Raw genomic sequence first — 20,374 nt, 5'->3', positions numbered from 1 at the left:
AGTCAGTCCCCGCAGCTTCTCCCACCACGAAATGTCCGCAATCCAGTGCACGCGTTCCGGTTTCAATCCTGTCGCAGCCGCTAATCGAATTCCCGGCGAAACCAAATAATCGAATGACCTAGCCAAAGAGACGTTGATGGGTGGGGGAAGGGGGAATCGTAAGCAGTAAGAAGGCGTGTAGATAGATGGAATACGTCGGGGTGGGTGTTGGAATTCCGGTCGCGCCAGGGGGGGGGAAAGGCGCCTAAGTCCACGTCCGCCCGCGAGCCGCACCCAACAAGACCTGCAGATAGATAGAACCAGAGAGGGATGGCACGTCAAGTGGAAAAAGCGATGGGCTTCAGAAAGGGCAGGCCTGGCTCCTTGCGCGATGACCGTCCACGACGGGGATTTGACTCTGAGACTTCCCGGGCGCAGCACGCGGTTGTTTTGGTCGTGGCGCGTGGGACGGCACTAGGCTGTTTTAGGTAGGCCTTACTACAGTCTAGTCATTTACCTTAGGTACCTCCCAAGTAGTTTTCAAGTAGTATTCAAGTACCCAAGTTAGGTATCTGCGTTTACTTTGAGAAGACAAATTCATCTTGATGGTAGTTATAATGTGACATTGACTATTATACTGATCTAATGACCTGCCCGGCTCCTTATAAGTAGAGTAAGCTGCGCCCAATTGATGACCACGGCTCTAATAACCATGGGAATGACCATGAATAATGATAATCCAATGAAACCGCTCGCTGTAGAACTCCAGGAATGGAAAGGAAAAAGAGTCATGGGTTTTTAGTTGAGCGAAACATCCGAAGGGGGCGTGGGTGCCAGGCTGCCCCCAATCCGCCGCTTCGCGTCTTGCAGGTCCTCTTTCGTGACATGCTCGGCTTTCTTGGGCATGTCGGGTTCGAACTGGGAGATTTCAGGACTGTGGCCGACGGACATGCCAACTCGGATCTAGAAGAATTGTCAGTTGAGTTTTGGTTTCAAAAGAAAGAAGAAGAAAAGAAAAGAAACGTACCAGTGTCTCGAGAGGACCCTTGGAGTTGTCCACCAGGTCACTATCGAAATTCATCACCCCATCTTCGAAAAGCAGAAGGATCGTGCTACCGCCGAACTTGAAGTAGCCCAGCTCCTCAGCCCTGCAGACCTGCTCACCCGCGCGCCGGGTGATGACTGTGCTTCCGACCATCATGGCGCCGACACAGACGACCATGACGCGGCCGTGCGCGACCGAGTCGATGGGCACCAGCACGCGGACATTCTCACCGTACACATCCAGGGCGGAACGGATGGCCATCGGATTGACGGTGTAGTACTCGCCCTCGATTGTTTTGGGGGTGCCCAGCACCCCGTCGACGGGGATATGGAAGCGATGGTAGTCCTGCGGCGCCAGCCGAAACACGCCCAGAGCCCCATTCCGGTACCGCGGCGCATCCTCTGGATAGGCCTCGCCTAGCAGTCGCTCCACGGAGAACTCCCGGCCCTTGACCCAGATCCCTGTCGCCTCCTCGATCCGGTCGAACACCACGGAGCGGCAGTCTGCAGGGGAGACCACAATTCTCGGTTCGTCCGGCGCCGAGCAGGGTCGCGCGTCGGGCTTCAACGCGCGGTAGAAGAACTCGTTGAATGTCTTGAAGGCTTCCACAGGCTGGAGGACTTCAGACATGTCCAGTTGATGGAAGTTGACAAAGTCTTGGATCTGGCTTGCCGAGGCAGGGTCATCATATTTCTTGCCTTGCTTGATACTTAGCGACTTGAGGACTTTGCGGACTATAGTTGGTTAGTATGAAGAAGAAAAAAAAAAGGAAAAAGAAAAGAAGGGGATAATACTTCGTTTCTTTTCCATCTCCCGACTCTTGAGACCCTTGTAAAGTAAGCGGATGCCCAGTCTCACATAAACACTCATCCGCTCCTCGTTGATTTGGCCGGTGATGCGATCCTGGACGAGGATGTTGGCGGAGTTGGCACCGAGCTTGTAACCCCCGTAGGAGATTTTGGTAATAACTTTGGTGTACCATTTACGCTGGGCCTGGCTGGAGGTAACGAAGCCGCCCATGACGAGGTTGTCAACCTGTCGCCAGTCACGGCTGGCGCAGGTTGCAATGTGGGTGATGATGTCCACATCCGAACGCTTTTCCAGCCGCGGTTGGTGGCACAGGGGACATTCACGGAGTTCGATCACATGCTCTTCGCCGCGCTCGTCGCCCAAATCGTCTGGGCGGAGATATTCGTCGGCGGGGGAGCCCAGCTGTTCCTCGTTTGGTAGCGTGGGCACCACGGTCTGTTGGGGATCATGGTTTGCCGGCAGAGACGAGCTGGACTCCAGGGCGAGCTCGTCGCTGCTGTACTGCTCCTCGCTCTCTTGACTGTCCGTCGATGACGACGTCAGGGGTTCCGTTGGAAGCACCGGGCGCGCATTCTTCTTCTGGAGAGCCTGCAGGGTATCCTCCAGGCAGATCACCGCCTGGTCAAATGTGAGGTCCATGGTATCCCTGGACTGGTTCTCTGCGCTGAACCGCTGGAAGAACCCATCAATGGTGGATTCCTTCAGGGTCGACCCGAGGGTGTCCAGCATCGTGATCATCTCCACCGTGTCGATGCGTCCGCTTTCGTCTGCATCGTACTGCTTCAGCATCAATCTCCAGAACTGCTGGCGCAGCGCTTGGTAGGGCAGGTATTTAGCCTTGACGTAAAGCTCTGGGAGGTGCTTATCTTCCCAGCGGTCTTTGTTCTTGAGGGTGAGAGGGATGACATAGGTTTTGAACTCATTAATCTCCAGCACCGGAATAGGGTCAGTAGGATCTCCGCTGGGTGCAGAGGTAATAATGCTCGGTGTTGACAAGGATATGTTGCCACCTTCTTCGGGCACGCTGGCCGGGGGAGGGGACAGATATGGCGATTGCTCCTGCGCCGATTGGCCGGACAGCGATGCACCCGAGCCCCGGGACTTGAGGATGGGTCTAGACAACTTGACAATGCTCGTACTGGAGGAGGACCGGCTCATGCCATTACGGTTGGTCGGTTTCGTTGATGGCGAGAGATCTGGAGACCCAGTTGGGGTCTGGAATTTGTACAGACCCGTTTCGGGGTCAGCGACTGGACCGGCCTGGATGAGAGTCTGCAGCGGGAACGAGGCGGAGGCGACAAAGTCGTTGCCGGAGAACTTGTCTCGGTCCATTACGGTGAAGCTCATTGTATACAACTGCTCATGTTTCATCACCTGGAAGACCATCTTTTCATTGTAGATGGGATTCAGATTGTGACGAATGACAGGCGTCCGGAGGGTCTTTCGACCCAGCGAGGTAACGACAAAGGGATCCATGTCGAACGATGTACGGGTGACTATACCAAAAAAAAAATTAGTACCAAAGGAGCATCTGCCTCTCGAGGAGGAAAATCCCTACCATTCTTCTCCGGGGGCAGATCAGTAACTTTGACGATCTCCATGAAAACAATGCCTTGCACCCCGTTGCCTGCCCCCGAGAACTGATAAGCTCTCGCGGCGAGCGACTTGCGCTTCAGGCGAGCCAGCCGTAACCTGCGCTTTCGTTTCTCTACTACTTCCGGCTTGGTCGGGTCGTCCGTCTCGTCCGAGGTGTCTTCATCCTTGTCCACATCGCCATAGGTGTAGGTGTCCTCCTCGCCGGCACAGACCACACTCCGGAACTTGTGGTAGGTCTCTGTCGGGGACGCGCCCGGGTTGACCGGATCATACAGAGAGAACTGTATCAAGATCTCCCCCGAGACGGTGCTATCCTTCTTCCTCTTGCCACCTTTACGTTTCGAATTGAGCGTGTACCATTTTGGCTATGTTCCGGGCAGCCCCCCCGGCCCCGCGTCAGCGCGGAATATTCCTCAAGACAGGGTATAATATGGACCGGAATCTCCACCTACAGACTGATTGATTTCACCGTCCGCAAAGATCTCCTCTAGGGGAATGTCAAACTCGCCCATGTAGTCCTTTCCGAAGCGATCATGATCCCAGCAGATACACTCCAGCAGCGGCACGCCAATAACCGGCATCTCAAACGAGACGTTCCATTCTGGATTGAGGGTCTTGAAAATCGTAGGGGTGGATTGTCTCGACTCTCCTAGGGTAATGACGAGGTACTAGAAGAAAATTCGTCAGCGAGAACATTCATAAGGATGGAAAAGATCAAAAATAATGAAATAAAAAAATAAATGAAATAAATACTGACCGGATCGCTGGTCCCTCCTCGATCTTTGGCAGCCAGGTTTCTCCCCTATCAAGAAATTGTTAGCTGTGGTGAGCAAACAATCTCCAGAAAAAAACATGTATAATCACCTTGACCACTGTGATCTTGAGCGTCAACGGCTTCGTTTCAGCCATTCTCATCGGACTCGTACTGCGGCTCTGGCCGGGCGTGGGCGTTGCACTTCTCGACCCAAGGTGAGTGCTGAGACGCTGCGGAAGAGCGAGGCGGACCATTCTTGTGGACGGCGGGAGTGCGGGGTACTACCTGTACGAGGGGGAGGGGGGGGCAAGGACAGGTAGGAGAGCCCGTTTCGGGCCACACACAGCTCGTATCTCGTTCGAGGAAATCGGACAGTATGACGTTCGTCGATCGGCTTGGCTTGATGATGTCAATGGAGGGATTCCGAAAAGGTGGCGGGCGCTGGGGGTCCGGATTCCAATTATTAGTTTGATCGCTCGGTCTGGCCGGGGGCAGCCACCGAGCAGATCAGATCGCCCAACGGGAGAGAGAACAGTGATGATGGTTTCTGAGACAAGACAATCACCACATGGAAATCCCAATTGTATCTGTCAGAATCGGTTTCCAAGGATCGTTAGAGAGGCAGAGAGTTCCGCATTGCAGCAATCAAGAAACGACCGGCTCGGTGCGGTAAGAGAGAAGAACAGTGACGGTACGAGTACCACCTTAACCCTCGAGCAAGAGAACCGACGAGACGGGGAATAAAAGAATGGAAAGAAAGGGAAAAAGAAACCAAAAGGAAGAAGGCAATTGGATTGAAATCGCGACAACCTGATAGCGGAAGCCTCGGGGGGAGGGTGGAGAGAGAGAGAGGGGAGGTTGCTGGTCAGTGGTTCCTCTTGACGACGTCAGCAACGGGGTGTGGTTAAATAATCAAGAAAAATAATCCAGAAAATAATCGGAATAATAATAATAAAACCACAGGGGGCCTATATTATTATTATTATTTATGATTATTCCACACTGACAACTGCTCTGCCGGGGGCGAAGCCTTGACTAACGACTAGCAGGACGGGGGAACCAGTTCTGGCGGTGGATCTCAACAGACGGTGACAAGCAACGGACAGATCAATTCCAGAGCAATATAGCTGAGGGAGAGGAGATGCCTTGTGTGCGGGATAATTATAATCACTCGAAAAAAAAAATAACGTGATTGATTCTACCGAACGCTCTGGCGAAGGAATGGTCCTTCGTGTTTTCCAGCTCCTGGTGGAGACTGAGGAGTTATAATTACGATTGGCAGCGTACAGCGGATTCCAGAGTGCTTCCCCAGAGTCTAACTGTTGTAGTAGGACACGTAACCTGTCAATAGACTCAATACGGAGGAAACTCAATTCGTCAATAATAGATATCCAAGTACTTGGATATAACTGTAGAAAAGTGGTTCATCTGGTCAACTAGTACTGCTCTGTCTATAGGTATACTTAAGTACATAGAGGACACTACAAAATACTACTTATAAGTACCTTATTTGTTGAATTTCTATATAAATGCTAAGGAGTCAATGAGCCCCTTTCCTGAGTACCTATGTCCATAATGTACTGGGTCTCCATATGTCTTGGCTTAGTGGCGTGCTGTTCGGTGAACACTGCCTGTCAATAAGTAACTTTAGGCAGTCACCAAAGTAAATTCAGTGTAAAGAACTAATAGTCAACTATTAGACTATGTTAAAATAACTAGTTAGTTAGTAATGGCTACGATATACTCTGTAACTAGGGCTGAATACTAGGTATGCAGTACTCCGTAAGCACTGCAGTAGTACTACTCTGTACTCTGGACGCAGTAAGCAGTCCACGGCCACCTCGTATTCTGTGATTAGTACTCTGTACTTATTGTCGTGGACCCTGCATCAACATGCGAAAAAAAAGCTCCGTAATTATTGCCTGTCAACAGGTGTGTGCTATATTTAGGTCCATGGGACGTTAGTTACCCCTGATCGGACGATCCGATCTCCCTTGCAGCTGAGTCGATTCCCGTAGCATGGGATGGACAATGAACAGCCAATAATTGGTCGATATGTATATAGTAATGTACTCCGTACAAGGTCCTTCAATCTTCCGCGCAGAGCTACGGGTTATTTCGTGTAGAAAGACACATCTAGTCCACCCGTCGCTCCCGCCCCCAGACTTCGTCGGCATCGGCTTTGCCCCTAGTCTCAGGCACCCGCGTGTAAATGAACGTCCCCATCAGGCCCGCCATGGCTGCAAAGACCCAGTATACCTTGCCACGGCCGCCCAGTGCGTCATTGAGCACGGGGAAAAATTGTGCAACGAGGAAGGTTGCGACCCAGTTCACCGCCAGCGCCCAGCTCTGTGTGGCACCCACGGCCTCCGGGCCCACCAGTTCTGACGCCAGGATGAAGGGGACGGGGCCCAGGCCGACCGCGAAGGATGCGACAAATAGCAGCGCAGCGAGGGCGGAGAGCGCCTTTTGATGGAAGTAGATGCCGAGAGCCAGCAGGATGGAATTTAGGCCCATGCCCGTGATGCTATAAAGCAGGCAGGCCTTTCGCCCGATCTTATCTGGCAGAGGCGAGCAGGCAAGAGTGATGACGAGGTTGATTGCCGAGATCATCACAGAGAGCAAAGCTGCCCCTGTTGGGAGGATGCTTTGCAACAGCGACACGCTATACATGATGATACTGTTGATGCCCGTCAGCTGTTGAGCAACCATTACACCAATCACAGCAATAAGGGCCGGGCGGTAGTGTGGGTCTGTAAACACACGCGCAATCGTGACCGCAGGCTGCTGTTTAGGGGGCAGCATGCCTGCTGCTGCTGGCGTGAGCAACGAATCTTCTTCATCAGGTCTGAAAGCAGACCCTAGCGAGACACGCCACGCCTTCACTTCTGGCTCAATGTCCGTATCTTTGCCGCGTATCCTCTGCAGAACCCGGCGGGCCAGATTCGTGCGTTGATGTTCAGCAAGCCAAGTCGGGCTTTCAGGGACGAAAAACAGCCCGGCCAGCTGGAGAACACCGATACAGCCGGCTGTTGCCAAAATCACCCTCCATGCGTTCCCGTAACTCAGAAAATACCCCAGTGTCTGCGCCAGCAGGATCCCAACATTGCACATTACCTGTGTGAAAGCACCAAAAAAGCCTCGGGCCTTGGGAGGAGCGATTTCGGAAATATAGATGGGACCCACGACGATAGCAGCACCAGCACCGACGCCTGACAATAAGCGACCAAAGCTAAAAGCCGATATTCCGGCTGCTGACGCCTCCACTATAGGACCCAGGATGAAGAAGATGGTTGTCACTCGCAGCGCGAACAGCCGTCCATACTTGGTAGAAATAGGTCCTGCCAGCAGGGCTCCAGCCAGGCCCCCCAGGGTGTAGGTTGACGACACCAGCCCAAACTGCGACGGAGTCATAGGAATGCATTGCGGCAATTGAATCGCAGTCGTCGAGGCAGATGATATGATCGATTTCTTCTCGCAGGTCACGACGGCTTGGGGTGCGTTTAGCTCAGCCTATCACCAAACATGACGTTAGCAAATGTTTTTTTTTCTTTGTTTCTCCTTCTCGATGAACAAAAAGACTAGACGCCATATTACCAGGTGATAGCCGAACTGAAGAGGGCCCAGAGTGGTGATGAGCACCAGGTAGAGAAGGTACGTGGTGACCCTTGACGGGGGAGCTTCGCCAGGGGTCATCGTAGGGATTAGATCCGGGAAGATATCAAATAAAAGGGCAGTGGCAAATCGAATGAATTCAATGAAGTGTAAAAAAAGAAACGTATAAGGATGATTTACCAGCAATAGCTAGGTGGTGTCCACGCAACGTCGCATCTCATGTTGCATTGGAGAGAGAGGGGAAAGGAACACCGGACGTCAGCATGCCATTATCCGGTCCAGACGGTCGGAGACGAGACATGAGACACAAGACACGACAGACACAACGTTTGGCAGGTTCCTATTACGTTTGTCTTTTCAGTTGTATCTTGACAGACATCTTGTACCAGATTGGACTCGAATTCAGGCTGATTGACCTGCTTTTGCTGTCTCTGAGTCTCTGCCTGTTGCTGTCTCCCGCTGACTAACACAATCACCACCGCCAACGCCACCGCTTCTTCATGGCCCCAACTATCGCGATCGTCCCACGAACTGCAGTGGACTCACTGGGACTGCTGCTGCTGCTGCTCGGCTCTGGCCCTCCGTGCGACTCCTTTCTTTGAATCCTCGTCTGACTAGTCCTAGTCCCCCCTCCCAGGCTCGCAGGCCCGTGAGAAAGGCGCCCGCATTCAAGCACCCCCTCCCCTTGTCCAAACCCCCCACATCACCAGCTTGGAAAGGAAGGCTATTTTGCCTATCCATGAGTGGGACAAACCCGCCCTCGTCCGCCGGAGGTCCATTATCTGCCACCTCCCGACCGGTTGTCAGCCAGAGCCTGGCTCTGAAGAGGACCCTGCAACAGGCCTTGGTTGATGGTAATATTGTCTTATATTAGCCCGTGGCTTCGTTTTTTCTGTTCGCAGCATGTTCTCGGGGTAAACTCGGGCGTGGTTCTGTCTCTACCTACACTACATTATTACCTATATCTTTTCTATCTATCTCCTGACCATCCTGCTTCCCGAGGCCGGGCGTGTGCTGGGCCTTGAGGTGTGTGTCCCCGTTCTCCTGCTCTTTCCCGTCATGTTTGGGAGGAACTTTCCGTTATTCAACTCTCTCGGCGGGTATCATCGTGGTAATTAGACCCTCCCTGTGTCTGGATGTTACACTTTCTTCCTGGTTTTCTTTCCTGGCTCTGTTGAAGGTCGTCGGTGAGGCTTCTGGCTAATCAAAGCACATCCAGATGGCATAGATGCGAGGAAACCCCCGGGGATGGGGTATACCACCAAGGTACGGGTGCGGGATCGATATCATATCGTCGGTTTCATCAGCAGCGGAACCTATGGACGGGTCTACAAGGCTATCGGCAAGAATGGCAAGAAAGGGGAATTCGCCATCAAAAAGTAGGTGGTTGACCGATTTATTTCCACTGCTAGATCAGGCCCCGGGAATATAGCTAACGTTTCTGGAAGGTTCAAACCCGACAAGGAGGGCGAGTTGATCCAATACACGGGACTGTCGCAGTCGGCCATCCGGGAGATGGCGCTGTGCTCAGAACTGGAGCATGCCAATGTTGTCCAACTCGAGGAGATCATTCTCGAAGACAAATGTATCTTCATGGTCTTTGAGTACACCGAACACGACCTCCTCCAAATCATTCACCATCACACGCAGCCGCAAAGACATGCCATTCCGGCGTCGATGGTCCGGTCGATCTTGTTCCAGCTACTGAATGGGCTGCTCTATCTACACACCAACTGGGTTCTCCACCGGGACTTAAAGCCGGCTAATATTCTCGTCACATCCGCCGGTGCGATCCGCATCGGAGACCTGGGTCTCGCCCGGCTCTTCTACAAGCCTCTCAATTCTCTCTTCTCCGGCGACAAAGTGGTGGTGACCATTTGGTATCGCGCGCCTGAGCTGCTCTTGGGCAGTCGCCACTACACCCCTGCTGTGGACTTGTGGGCAGTCGGGTGTATCTTTGCCGAGCTTCTCTCGCTCCGTCCCATCTTCAAGGGCGAAGAAGCCAAGATGGACAGCAAGAAAACGGTGCCCTTCCAGCGCAATCAGATGATGAAGATCGTTGAGATTCTTGGCATGCCACGGAAGGAGACCTGGCCGGGCCTAGTATCGATGCCCGAGTACTCCCAGCTGCACTCCTTGGCGCTTTCTCGCGCCCCCGCGCATTTCAACCGCCCATCCAACCTGGAAAGCTGGTACCAGAATTGTCTGAAGAACGGCGGCTACTCATCCACCTCGAGTGCGGGCACTCCCGGTGCCGATGGGTTCGATCTGCTCTCCCGTCTCCTCGAGTACGATCCCACAAAGCGTATCACCGCCACAGAGGCCCTCGAGCATCCGTACTTCAAGAATGGCGGGCCCATCAGTGCCAATTGCTTCGAGGGTTTTGAGGGCAAGTACCCGCACCGCCGCGTCACGCAGGACGATAACGACATCCGCTCCGGCAGTCTACCAGGCACCAAGCGCAGCGGGTTGCCGGATGATGCGCTCTTGGGGCGGGCGGCGAAGCGCCTCAAGGAGTAAATCTTTTCATTCACCTTGAAGAGAAAGTTGTTGAAATTTTTTTTTCTTTGCCCCTTCTTTCCATATTTTCATATCCAAAGCGTTTCGATGTAAGCTACCTTTCATACACACATCTAGCAAGGCGTTGATTATTACGGTTCAAGATTTCGTTTTACTTATATTGTTCAATATACCCCTCGAGGCATAGTCATCTCAGATTACTTGTTCAGATGATAGAAATTACATAAAAGTTAAAAAAAAACCCCCCCATCATACCAATCCGTACCGCCATCCCTGACCCTGCCATGTACAATATTTGGAAATCCGACATTTACCATTAGACAGATGGTGTTTAATAGCCTTGTATGGTCAGTATCAGAGCAGTTAGATAAATTGATTTAAGATATAGGAACGTACCACTCTGTTCCTTCCGGTCATCACTACCGCCATGGGAATCATCGCCTCCGTTCCGGTTCGCCAACGCAGACGCATCCCCCGCATCCTTGATTCCCTGCTCATCACCGCGAAGTTTCTCAAAATAGGACTTGATGTCCTCCGCGCTGACGGCCTGGCCGCTCTCCGCAAAGGGCTTCAGGAACTCCTTGACCTTGTCGCGAAGGTGATTGTACACCATTGCCCCCTCGATGGCGCGCACGCGGTCGACGTTGCTCAACGCCGCCTCCCCGCGATCCAGGAGACTGCCTGTCCCCGTACTGCCGCCGCCGTTGGCTTCCTCTTCGTCGTCTGATAGCGGGGGCTCATACGTCTCTTCTTCCTCGCGCAACTGACGGTGGTTTGCGAGATGAGGAAAGCACTGCGCACAGCGGCATAAGTGGTCGCGGAAGTCTTCCTTCAGAAACAGGGAGAACGACCCCATGGGCGCCGTCGCAGGAAGCGAGTCGTGCTTCTTTTGCGGCTCAGTAGGATTAGTAGTCGCTTTTGTAGTCTCCTTTTGTTCTTCTTTGATTTGCACAGGGCTTTCGGCAGGTTCTTCCTTGTTACGCTTTGCCGCTGGCTGCTCGTCTTCGCCGTCCTCGTCGTTCCTGCGCTTCTTGGAGTTGGAGAGTGGCTCTTGTGATGCGGCTGCTGGTACTGCATCGGCTACCTTGGACTCTGTCACCAGCCCTCCATCCTTATAAACTGGCGGTAAGAAGCCCGGGGTACCCGCGTAGCGTTTTAACCACGGGTTTGAGTCCATACACTTGTAGCAGATGAAGGTGTCGAAATCATCTTCACCGGGAAATCCTGGTGGGAGTGGGGTTTCTTCGTCTTCCTCGACATTCTCCTCTTTCTTCTCAGGTGTCTGATCTGCTTCATTCTGTTCAGATGATTTCTTGTCTTCTGTCTCTTTATTCCAATCACGACGTAGACCGATAAGGCACTCGGGATGCCACCAGTCTTCTCCGCAGCCCCCTGCTCCAGCAGTTCCAAGGCCGAGACACTGGAACATCGTACCCTTCTCATTTTGAGCATCATATTCCTCCCCACAACCACAGAACCTGTTCTGGAAGTTGTGATTGTACTTGTTGCCGGGGGCAGGTTCCTCAGAGTGGACACCTCGCGCGCCAGTCTTGGGGTCATTTCGTAGGTTGCAGGGCGCAGATGGAGGCATACGGGTGGTTCCACAGTCGCAGACAAAGTCTCTTTTGCTGAAAAGCTCAACCAGTGTATGCTCGCCGTGGCAGGAGATCGAACACGAGTAGCACACGGCGGCGGAGGTGTAAGGCAAATCCGGGCTCGAGGGAGGCGGGTTGCAGGTGATACAAGCAAAAAGGCTCTGTCGCAGGGGTCCTAAAGGCTGGGTACATGAATCGAATGACTAGCAGAGTCAGTTCGAGGCTATACGTCCTGTCAGCGGTAAAGGCATGTACTCACATATGGAAGGACTTCTCGTGCGTCTGCCTCGAGTTGCAGCTGGCTATCAATGAACCTAGTCATCAAATTAGAATTTTGAACAGTTCGACAGCAATCATCTAAGACCAGAACCACCAGATCAATGATACATAGATGAGTCAGGGCCTTACTCTCTGGCTGTATGGGAGTTCTGGGAGGTAAAGCTCTCTCGACGGCGTCCAGAGGTCTGGGCATCGTTCTGATGCTCCGCCGCTTCGACTGACTCGGTTGGCTTCATGCTTGCCATTTCGTCTGGCCAAGAGTGATGTGAAACCCGAGTTGATGATCCCTCATTCAACAGTGCTGATGGCAAAGAAGTATCTCTCATTCGCGTTGACATTAACCAGGGCGCGCCGGCGCGAGGCACTTTAAGTGTTTGCTTGGTTTGCACCAAGAATCAGAGAGGCAGGCAGCCTCGTCACTAAAAACTTCTAGGACAAGCGATTCCAAGGTAATACTTCACTATGGAATACCACCTATTTAACTAAGGATTCTATTCATAATCACTGACTATGAAATAGCTGAGCTGGAAATTGATTCTGTTTCCTGTCTGGCTTAATAATGTCTGCAAGCCGCAACCTCGCATTCCACCACTAAGACTATATCTCCGAAGATACACATCATATAACTACTGATAAAATAAACTAGATAAATCCATTTCTGACTAACTATATAGATACTGTCATCTGCTTTCAAATGAAGCGCCAGTGTCTTGATACTCCGTGCTGATGTAGATACTGTACTATTCCAAATATGGCCTTAATTGAAATTTACGCGTGTCTGTCGCGACTTGACGCGTCGTTGCCGGAGCGCACCAACAACCGCCAAGAATCTGTTTCGCCCTTTGGTCCTGCATCTCCTCCCACCAGCCCACGAGCAGCTACATCTCAGGCGTGCAACTCGCTTCTCTCGCTCCAGGCTACAATCTTCATTCGAAGCAAATTACATACAAGTCGTGTGAACGACGAACAAGATGAGGTAAGGAGAAAACCCGTCCTTTTCCCCTCGTCCTCGTTGCTACAGGGTCTAACATGGGCCAGTTCACCACTCCGTCCCAGTCGCTCTGCTGCGAACCGCGGCTTAGGAAGTCTGAATCGGCGCAAGAGATCAAGAGAGCCCGATGATGAGACCTCTTCGATTGTTCCTCCGTCTAGCCGTAGGTGACAGTCCCTGTGTTGTGTATTCGCTGGGGGGAAAAAATACAGCCTGCTGAACATTCTGAACAGCCCCCCCTTCTTCCCCTCCCATGCTCCCGTTCGATGATGACAACGAGATCGACGATGAAGGGGCGGAATTCATAGGTGATATCGATGACATCGAAGAGATGGCTGAGGATGAGGATGGTATTGATCTGTTTGGCGACAATTTCGAAAGAGATTACCGCCAAGGCGGTGCCGACGATCGCTACCAGGGCGAGTACATCGATGATGAGGAGGACCAGGAGGAGCTTGATCTTGCTACCCGTCGACAGCTTGAAGCTCGCATGAACAGAAGAGATCGCGAACTTGACCGTCGGCGCCGTATGCCTGCAGCTTTCCTGCAAGACGATGACGACGATAGCAACATGGATCTCACTCGTCAGCCTCGGCGCCGAAGACATCACTATGATGAGGACCGTGAAGACATTGAAATGGGCGACGATGCTTTAGAGGAGCTTACTCTAGAAGAATTATCTGACATTAAGGCGGACAACATCACCGATTGGGTCACGCAGCCTCAAGTTTTGCGTTCCATCTATCGGGAGTTCAAGGCCTTCCTGACAGAATTCACGGACCCTGCCGGTGCTTCAGTGTACGGAAACCGGATCAAAACCCTCGGTGAGGTGAACTCTGCCTCCCTCGAGGTCTCATACAACCATCTCAGTTCCACCAGAGCCACTCTCTCCTACTTCCTCTGCAACGAACCCACCGAGGTTCTCAAAGTGTTTGATCAAGTTGCTCTTGACGTCACCTTATTCCACTACCCACAGTACCATGACATCCACAACGAGATTCATGTGCGCATCACCGACTTGCCGCTCTGCTTCACTTTACGAGAGCTGCGCCAGTCACACCTCAACTCGCTCGTCCGCGTCACTGGAGTTGTGACCCGACGGACAGGCGTCTTCCCTCAACTGAAATACGTCATGTTCCTGTGCCAGAAATGCCATACGACTCTTGGTCCCTACCAACAAGAGGCTAATACCGAAGTGAAGATCACCTACTGCCAGAGTTGTCAGTCCAAGGGGCCTTTCACTGTCAACTCGGAGAAAACTGTGTACCGTAACTACCAGAAGTTGACGCTGCAGGAGTCCCCTGGCTCTGTACCCGCCGGGCGGCTACCACGCCAGCGGGAAGTCATCCTTCTAGCTGATCTTATCGACTTGGCAAAGCCAGGTGATGAGATTGAGGTCACTGGAATTTACCGAAACAGCTACGATGCACAGCTCAACAACAGGAACGGATTCCCCGTCTTCGCTACCATCATCGAAGCGAACCACGTCATTAAATCCCACGACCAGCTGGCTGGCTTCCGCTTGACGGACGAGGATGAACAAAAAATCCGGGCCTTGGCCAGGGATCCTGATATTGTTGACAAGATTATCCGATCGATTGCGCCCAGTATTTACGGACATCAGGACGTCAAGACCGCCGTGGCTCTGTCACTCTTCGGTGGTGTCAGCAAAGAGGTGCAGGGTAAAATGTCACTCCGTGGAGACATCAACGTCCTGCTTCTAGGTGACCCGGGTACCGCTAAGTCCCAGGTGCTGAAGTACGTCGAAAAGACGGCTCACCGCGCAGTTTTCGCTACGGGTCAAGGTGCCAGCGCCGTCGGTCTGACGGCCAGTGTGCGTCGTGATCCTCTGACAAGCGAGTGGACTCTGGAGGGCGGCGCCTTGGTGTTGGCAGACCGTGGAACATGTCTGATCGACGAGTTCGACAAGATGAACGATCAGGACCGTACATCTATCCACGAAGCCATGGAGCAGCAGACCATTTCCATCTCCAAGGCCGGCATTGTGACAACACTGCAAGCACGATGTGCAGTTATTGCCGCTGCTAACCCGGTGGGCGGCCGCTACAACAGTACCATCCCCTTCTCGCAGAACGTCGAACTCACGGAACCTATCCTGTCCCGTTTTGATATCCTCTGCGTGGTGCGCGACATGGTTGACCCCAACGAAGACGATCGTCTAGCGAACTTCGTCGTGGAGTCTCACCACCGCGCCAACCCCGCGCGCCGTCTCCGCGACCAAGACGGCAATTTGGTCAACGAGAACGGCGACCTCATCGACGAAGAGGGGTACCGGATCGATAGCAACGGCGCGCGTCTCCCGCTGCTGGATGACGAGGTGCGCGACCGCATGGAGAGCAAACGCAAGGCAGAGGAAGAGAACGCGGGCGAAATCCCCCAGGAGCTGCTGCGCAAGTACATTCTTTACGCGCGCGAGAAGTGCAAACCGAAGCTGTACCAGATCGATCAGGACAAGATCGCACGGCTCTTTGCCGACATGCGCCGCGAGTCGCTGGCGACAGGCGCGTACCCGATCACCGTGCGCCACCTTGAAGCCATCATGCGCATTGCCGAGTCCTTCTGCAAGATGCGCCTGTCCGAGTTCTGCTCCGCGCAGGACATCGACCGCGCCATCGCCGTCACGGTCGACTCCTTCATCGGCAGCCAGAAGGTCAGCTGTAAGAAGGCACTCTCTCGGGCATTTGCCAAGTAAGTTATTCCTTTTCATATATTCCCATCTTTTTTTTTGTACGTTATCACTAACCGGTTTTCCAGATACACCCTCTCCAGACCCAAACCGCTTTCGAACCGCAGAGCAGGTATTCCCGCGCCAGATCCCTACAGCACGAGAAGACAGCGAACAGCAGCTCGGTAATTCTGTGGTCTCGTCCTACAAAATCTCAAACGTCATGACCCATCGTTTGTTCTAGATATCCCGGCGTAATTATGTATTGGTCTTATGGAAAATCCTTTTTTTCCCTTTTTTCTTGGTCTAGGTGGTTTTCTTTTTAATCAAGTAATATAGTAAATAGGTAGACACCGAACAACTCTTCAATTCTAGTAAACATAGAAGAATAACATTTCCACTAGGTGCTCTGAATGATACTCGATACGTACCTAGATAGATGGTCATGTATTTTTACATGGTCGATCGGTACGGTACCTTTGCCAGATGGGGTACAAAGGCGTCGAGAAGAAAACATGCAAGAAAAAGAAGAAAAGGACGAAAGGGAAATAAGTAATTGGTTAACGCCCCATCCGATGATTCTGGTACTTGTTGGTAATTTCAAAGATGAAAAACAAAGAAAAAAGATAATAAAAAATAAAAAATAAGCCAACGCCAAGCCGTTTTTTCATGGCTGTGAAATCCGCCTGGCATCAATCCAAACACAAAGAAAGAAAGAAAAAAAGGGAATAAGATGTTTCACATTCATGCGTGTCGGGTTCCCAGAGTCTAGAGAACATGTCACAGAGACTACAGAGACTGTAGAAATGGCTGCAGGGACATGGTCACCGGGAGCGCAGTCACAGGAGGAACATCGACGCCCATGGGAGCGGGGGACGTTTGGACCGGCCGGGCCCTCGTCGCGTTGTGGCGTTGTGTTATCTTGACTCGCGATCTCCAGCGTTTGCATGTTCGACTGTGAAAAAATAAAAAAAAAGAACACAAGTCATCGTGAAGGGATGCTTTGAAGCCGAATCGCAAACTTGCACTCAAGTTCATCCGAGTCACTCGAGGGGTGAATGCATTCATTCGTTGCTGACTCGCCGCTCCGGCCGCGGCTTTCGCAGACTCTTCATTCGGTTGATGAATCCGGTTGGCTTGTCGTCGAACCCAGCGGTGGAGCGTTCGTTGGTGAACCGCCGCTCCAAACCGGTGTTCTGCTTGGGGCTGCTAGACGAACGGGCCCGGCTGGGTCCATCAACACCGGTCCGCGATTCCTCGGCGAGCTGGATACGGGCGCCCTTCTTATCCCACGCGTCATCATAGTCGTCTTGGAAGAAAGGGTTCTTCTCGTTGGCGCGGATCATGCCCGTGTGGCTCGAGCTTGCGGGGACGATGTAGCTGGCTTCGGGAGAGACCATGCGTCCACTCCCGCTGCGGTTGTTCATGCCCCGGAGGCGCTGAGCGAGCGACTTCTTCCGCTGCAGACCACCGCCGCTCGCCATTTGCGCCTCGCCCTCGCTCTCGCGGCGTTGCATGGCCGAGCGGCTGGCTGGGGTACCCTCCAGGAACGTGCTGGTGCCCAAACCCATGCTTGCGGCGCCGTGAACCGGGTCGATACGCGAATGGGCATCGACAACTGTGGTCTCCTGCTTGCGAGGGTCATAGGCACTGGTTGCATAGTCATTGTAGCCTTCGGTCCCTGTGCCATGGAACAGGTTAAGATCGATGTTAGAGTTTACCGGGCCCGCACCACCCAAAGCCATGTTAGACGAGTCCTTGGGGAAGGCTTGCATCGGTGCTGTGCGTACACCCTTGCGGTTCCGGTGCGGGTTGCATGCATCAAACGGGCCATCATGATGAAACACTTTCATCCGTTAGCCATGTATGGTGTGAAGATGAGAGGGGGGGAGGGGGGGGACCTACTGCCAGTTCCGTAGATGCTCGTGACATCGAGCTTGTCGATGATATCCAGACGCTGATTCGGCTTCTTGGAGCGTGGCTTGCCATCTTTATCTTTGCTTCGCTCTTCACGCTCCCGGTGACGTCTTTCGCGACGCCGCCTGTCGTCATCAACATCGAGAAGCTTGGGGGTCCGTTCCATGATTGACGATTCGGAGTTACGGCGCATCGGTCGACGAGAACTACCGTTGGGTTTGCGGGGAGGGTCTGCAAAAATATCACGTGTCCTCTCGGAACGGGAACGGTCACGATCACGGTCACGGTCACGGTCAGAACGTGAAGGTGGCGGTCGGCTGTTAGGTGCAGGCCGCTGCGATAGCTTTTCTGGAGGCGGGGGGGCAGGGCGGTAGTTTTTAGATTGAGAAGAAGAATCAAGGGACAAATTCTCCTATAAGCAGTAGACAGGCAAGGTTAATCCAAGTAGCAAAAGGCGGAAAGGAAAGGGAAAAGGAGAAATCAAGAAGGGAAAGGAGAGGAGGCCGACGTACAAATAAGTCGCGAGTGTTGTTGGTCAGGACTTGGGTATCGGCCGAGGGCGACATGGCAGCAGTTCCTCCAGGGGCTGATTGCGGCGAGAGAATGTCGGTATCGTCGATGAAAGGGTTGGTCGAGAGCGGGCGTTCAGGACGGTCGCCGGATCGGGTCGAGCTCATAGAAGGGGAAAGGGCACGATTTCGGAAAGGATTATTAGAGGCAAGATTGATGCTCGAGTGCGGCGAGCCTTGACGATCTGGAATGTGCAAAAAGCCAAGTCAGAAAAAGGGAGCGAGACCTTTTTTTTATTTCTTGCTTGATATGCTTTTTTTTAAGATGTAGGCCCGAACAAGGCGAAATGAGATAGCGGGGCCAGGGCAAGAATGCCGCCGAACTTGAAACAGCTGGCCAGCGCGAAGACCAGGCACAAGAATCACACGCCATCGAATTGGGGGGGGGAAAGAAACAGGCGAAACGAAGGGAGGAGGGGGGGAACAGGATGACGCACCTGGCGGGCCCATTGCAGGCGGAAATGAAAAGACTGGAGGATGCTGCTGAGAGGCGTTCATTTTCAAAGGAGGCCGGGAAATATGGTAGGACAATGCAAGTTTTGGGAGATAAAGGTGGATGGATGGATGAAAGCAGAGGGTGGTGGTGATTGACAAGCTCAGGCTGAAACGACGATGCCGTTCCCGGCGGGTGGGCGGCCAGGGGAAGCTTGGTCAAAAAGTTGGGTGAGAGGAGGACGACGACGCGGCGTCTAGCTGACAGGTGGGTATTATTATTATTAGGCGCTGAGCTGATAAAAGACCTCCCTCCTATTATGAGCCTTTATTTTATTTTTTTTTGAGGCTGTCCAGTGTCGACAAGTATTTAATTGCAGGCGACGGCCACCTCAGCGGTCTGGACTCGAAAAACCCGATCGACGGTACGGAGTACACGCAACGAGCGGTGGCGACCAGAAATAGTTCGCGGATCAAAGCGCTACCAGGCGATTAATCATGTCAGTGGGAGGACCGTCAACTAAAGCAGCGCAAACGAGGCATAAATCGTGTTGCTCGCAGGACTGACTGTCTTTTGTGGTACGGAGTACGGAATACAAGGGAGGAGGGGGGATCAAGGGAAATGAACCCAGTAGACGCCTAGGAAGAGAGGAAAGTATTCTGTCGGTAGTGAAGAGGAATAAGGAAAGAAGAAGAGAGAAAAAAAGGAAGAGGGAGAAGAAGAGGGTGGGCAGACAAGAGGAAGATTCACTCCGTCTCCTTCATTCACGAGGGGCAAAAAGACGATCCGCTCGTGGGCCGGCAACAGAAAGGGGAACGAACGGGGCTGGGCGGAGTGCGAGGAAGAAAAGGTCAGCCAACAGTGACTTACTATGTAATAGTCTGTAGAGTCGATGGTCTAGTCTAGTAGCAGTAGAAGGAAGATAATTAAAATAAAAAAGGGTCTGGACTGCAGAGGAGAAGAAGGGGAGAAATAACGGCGGAGTGGCTGAGAGATATACCTGTACCTGTCTGTACCTGTAGGTAACTTAACTGCCTACTCCATAGTTAGTTAGTTACAGGCCACCAGGTACTTAACCTAGGCACATTACGGGCGTACGGGGCAGTCTTGTGCGGTTCTCTCAACCACCAACAATGCAAGAAGCCATGTAGGAGAGAGTCTGCAGTGCGCAGGATGATTCTCAATACTAGTTCATAACTTGGCACGCGAGACTTGGATTGATCGCCGAGGAATTCCGGGGTCTACAGAGTACGTGAGTAGGACCAGACGTCTCTTACTCTTGTAAAGAGTCAGTCACTACCAGGTAGAGGCGATTTTTAATCCAGAATAGCCGTACTCTATACTTTCCGAGTGAAGTTAAGTAGTTACTAGTTAGTTATTTGATATTTACTCCGTATTCACTACCCCTGACTGCAGATCCGGGTCTCCATCTTCTCCGGATTTCGGTGGTGTTCTTCACCTGATAATAGGGGCTAAAGCCTAACGCTTAGTGATAGTTCTCTAGAGTAGTTACATACTACACAGTTACTACTCTGTACACGGTTACTAACTAGTTAACCAGTTACTTAGATACTGCTAATTATGT

The 20,374-nt window shown here is 52.5% G+C and overlaps 6 protein-coding genes across 6 annotated transcripts; 2 read left to right on the top strand and 4 right to left on the bottom strand.

Annotated features, from left to right (window-relative positions):
* Window positions 1–777: 777 nt before the first annotated feature.
* On the bottom strand, window positions 778–4,438 carry ASPZODRAFT_144950 (hypothetical protein; the record flags this gene model as incomplete). Its single annotated transcript, XM_022725059.1, has 7 exons — window positions 778–942; window positions 1,007–1,758; window positions 1,819–3,330; window positions 3,393–3,795; window positions 3,883–4,098; window positions 4,188–4,232; window positions 4,295–4,438. The coding sequence occupies 7 exons, from the start codon at window positions 4,436–4,438 to the stop codon at window positions 778–780; spliced, it is 3,237 nt and encodes a 1,078-aa protein (XP_022578889.1).
* Window positions 4,439–6,320: 1,882 nt separating this feature from the next.
* On the bottom strand, window positions 6,321–7,880 carry ASPZODRAFT_18576 (hypothetical protein; the record flags this gene model as incomplete). The annotated part of the gene is made up of 2 exons (XM_022727237.1): window positions 6,321–7,697; window positions 7,782–7,880. 2 exons carry the CDS (start codon window positions 7,878–7,880, stop codon window positions 6,321–6,323), a joined length of 1,476 nt encoding a protein of 491 aa, XP_022578888.1.
* Window positions 7,881–9,017: 1,137 nt separating this feature from the next.
* Window positions 9,018–10,364, top strand: ASPZODRAFT_135189 (hypothetical protein). The gene is made up of 2 exons (XM_022723725.1): window positions 9,018–9,178; window positions 9,248–10,364. Exons 1-2 carry the CDS (start codon window positions 9,048–9,050, stop codon window positions 10,317–10,319), a joined length of 1,203 nt encoding a protein of 400 aa, XP_022578887.1. The 5' UTR covers window positions 9,018–9,047; the 3' UTR covers window positions 10,320–10,364.
* A 130-nt stretch (window positions 10,365–10,494) lies between these two features.
* Window positions 10,495–12,544, bottom strand: ASPZODRAFT_135188 (hypothetical protein). The gene is made up of 4 exons (XM_022723724.1): window positions 12,323–12,544; window positions 12,174–12,228; window positions 10,716–12,117; window positions 10,495–10,658 (listed from the first exon to the last, which is right to left on the bottom strand). Exons 1-4 carry the CDS (start codon window positions 12,436–12,438, stop codon window positions 10,651–10,653), a joined length of 1,581 nt encoding a protein of 526 aa, XP_022578886.1. The 5' UTR covers window positions 12,439–12,544; the 3' UTR covers window positions 10,495–10,650.
* A 499-nt stretch (window positions 12,545–13,043) lies between these two features.
* Window positions 13,044–16,171, top strand: ASPZODRAFT_781487 (hypothetical protein). The gene is made up of 4 exons (XM_022730220.1): window positions 13,044–13,169; window positions 13,232–13,347; window positions 13,418–15,893; window positions 15,960–16,171. Exons 1-4 carry the CDS (start codon window positions 13,165–13,167, stop codon window positions 16,057–16,059), a joined length of 2,697 nt encoding a protein of 898 aa, XP_022578885.1. The 5' UTR covers window positions 13,044–13,164; the 3' UTR covers window positions 16,060–16,171.
* A 763-nt stretch (window positions 16,172–16,934) lies between these two features.
* ASPZODRAFT_144945 (hypothetical protein) lies at window positions 16,935–18,854 on the bottom strand (the record flags this gene model as incomplete). Its single annotated transcript, XM_022725057.1, has 4 exons — window positions 16,935–17,716; window positions 17,776–18,199; window positions 18,300–18,541; window positions 18,794–18,854. 4 exons carry the CDS (start codon window positions 18,852–18,854, stop codon window positions 16,935–16,937), a joined length of 1,509 nt encoding a protein of 502 aa, XP_022578884.1.
* Between the last annotated feature and the right edge of the window lie 1,520 nt (window positions 18,855–20,374).

This window comes from Penicilliopsis zonata (genome assembly GCF_001890105.1).
Source record: "Penicilliopsis zonata CBS 506.65 unplaced genomic scaffold ASPZOscaffold_14, whole genome shotgun sequence".
Classification (NCBI taxonomy): domain Eukaryota; kingdom Fungi; phylum Ascomycota; class Eurotiomycetes; order Eurotiales; family Aspergillaceae; genus Penicilliopsis; species Penicilliopsis zonata.
This window is presented reverse-complemented; position numbering and strand designations above follow the sequence as displayed.

What these genes read in the sequence shown, in the direction of transcription:
- ASPZODRAFT_781487 (XM_022730220.1), top strand. An exon ending in GATTGTTCCTCCGTCTAGCC is followed by an intron (nt 13,348 to 13,417) that starts GTAGGTGACAGT and finishes CATTCTGAACAG; the next exon opens with CCCCCCCTTCTTCCCCTCCC. An exon ending in CTCTCTCGGGCATTTGCCAA is followed by an intron (nt 15,894 to 15,959) that starts GTAAGTTATTCC and finishes CCGGTTTTCCAG; the next exon opens with ATACACCCTCTCCAGACCCA.
- ASPZODRAFT_135189 (XM_022723725.1), top strand. Translation starts at nt 9,048, where the DNA reads ATGGGGTATACCACCAAGGTACGGGTGCGGGATCGATATCATATCGTC. An exon ending in GGGGAATTCGCCATCAAAAA is followed by an intron (nt 9,179 to 9,247) that starts GTAGGTGGTTGA and finishes CGTTTCTGGAAG; the next exon opens with GTTCAAACCCGACAAGGAGG.
- ASPZODRAFT_135188 (XM_022723724.1), bottom strand. Translation starts at nt 12,438, where the DNA reads ATGGCAAGCATGAAGCCAACCGAGTCAGTCGAAGCGGCGGAGCATCAG. An exon ending in AACTCCCATACAGCCAGAGA is followed by an intron (nt 12,229 to 12,322) that starts GTAAGGCCCTGA and finishes TTTGATGACTAG; the next exon opens with GTTCATTGATAGCCAGCTGC. An exon ending in CACGAGAAGTCCTTCCATAT is followed by an intron (nt 12,118 to 12,173) that starts GTGAGTACATGC and finishes TGACTCTGCTAG; the next exon opens with TCATTCGATTCATGTACCCA.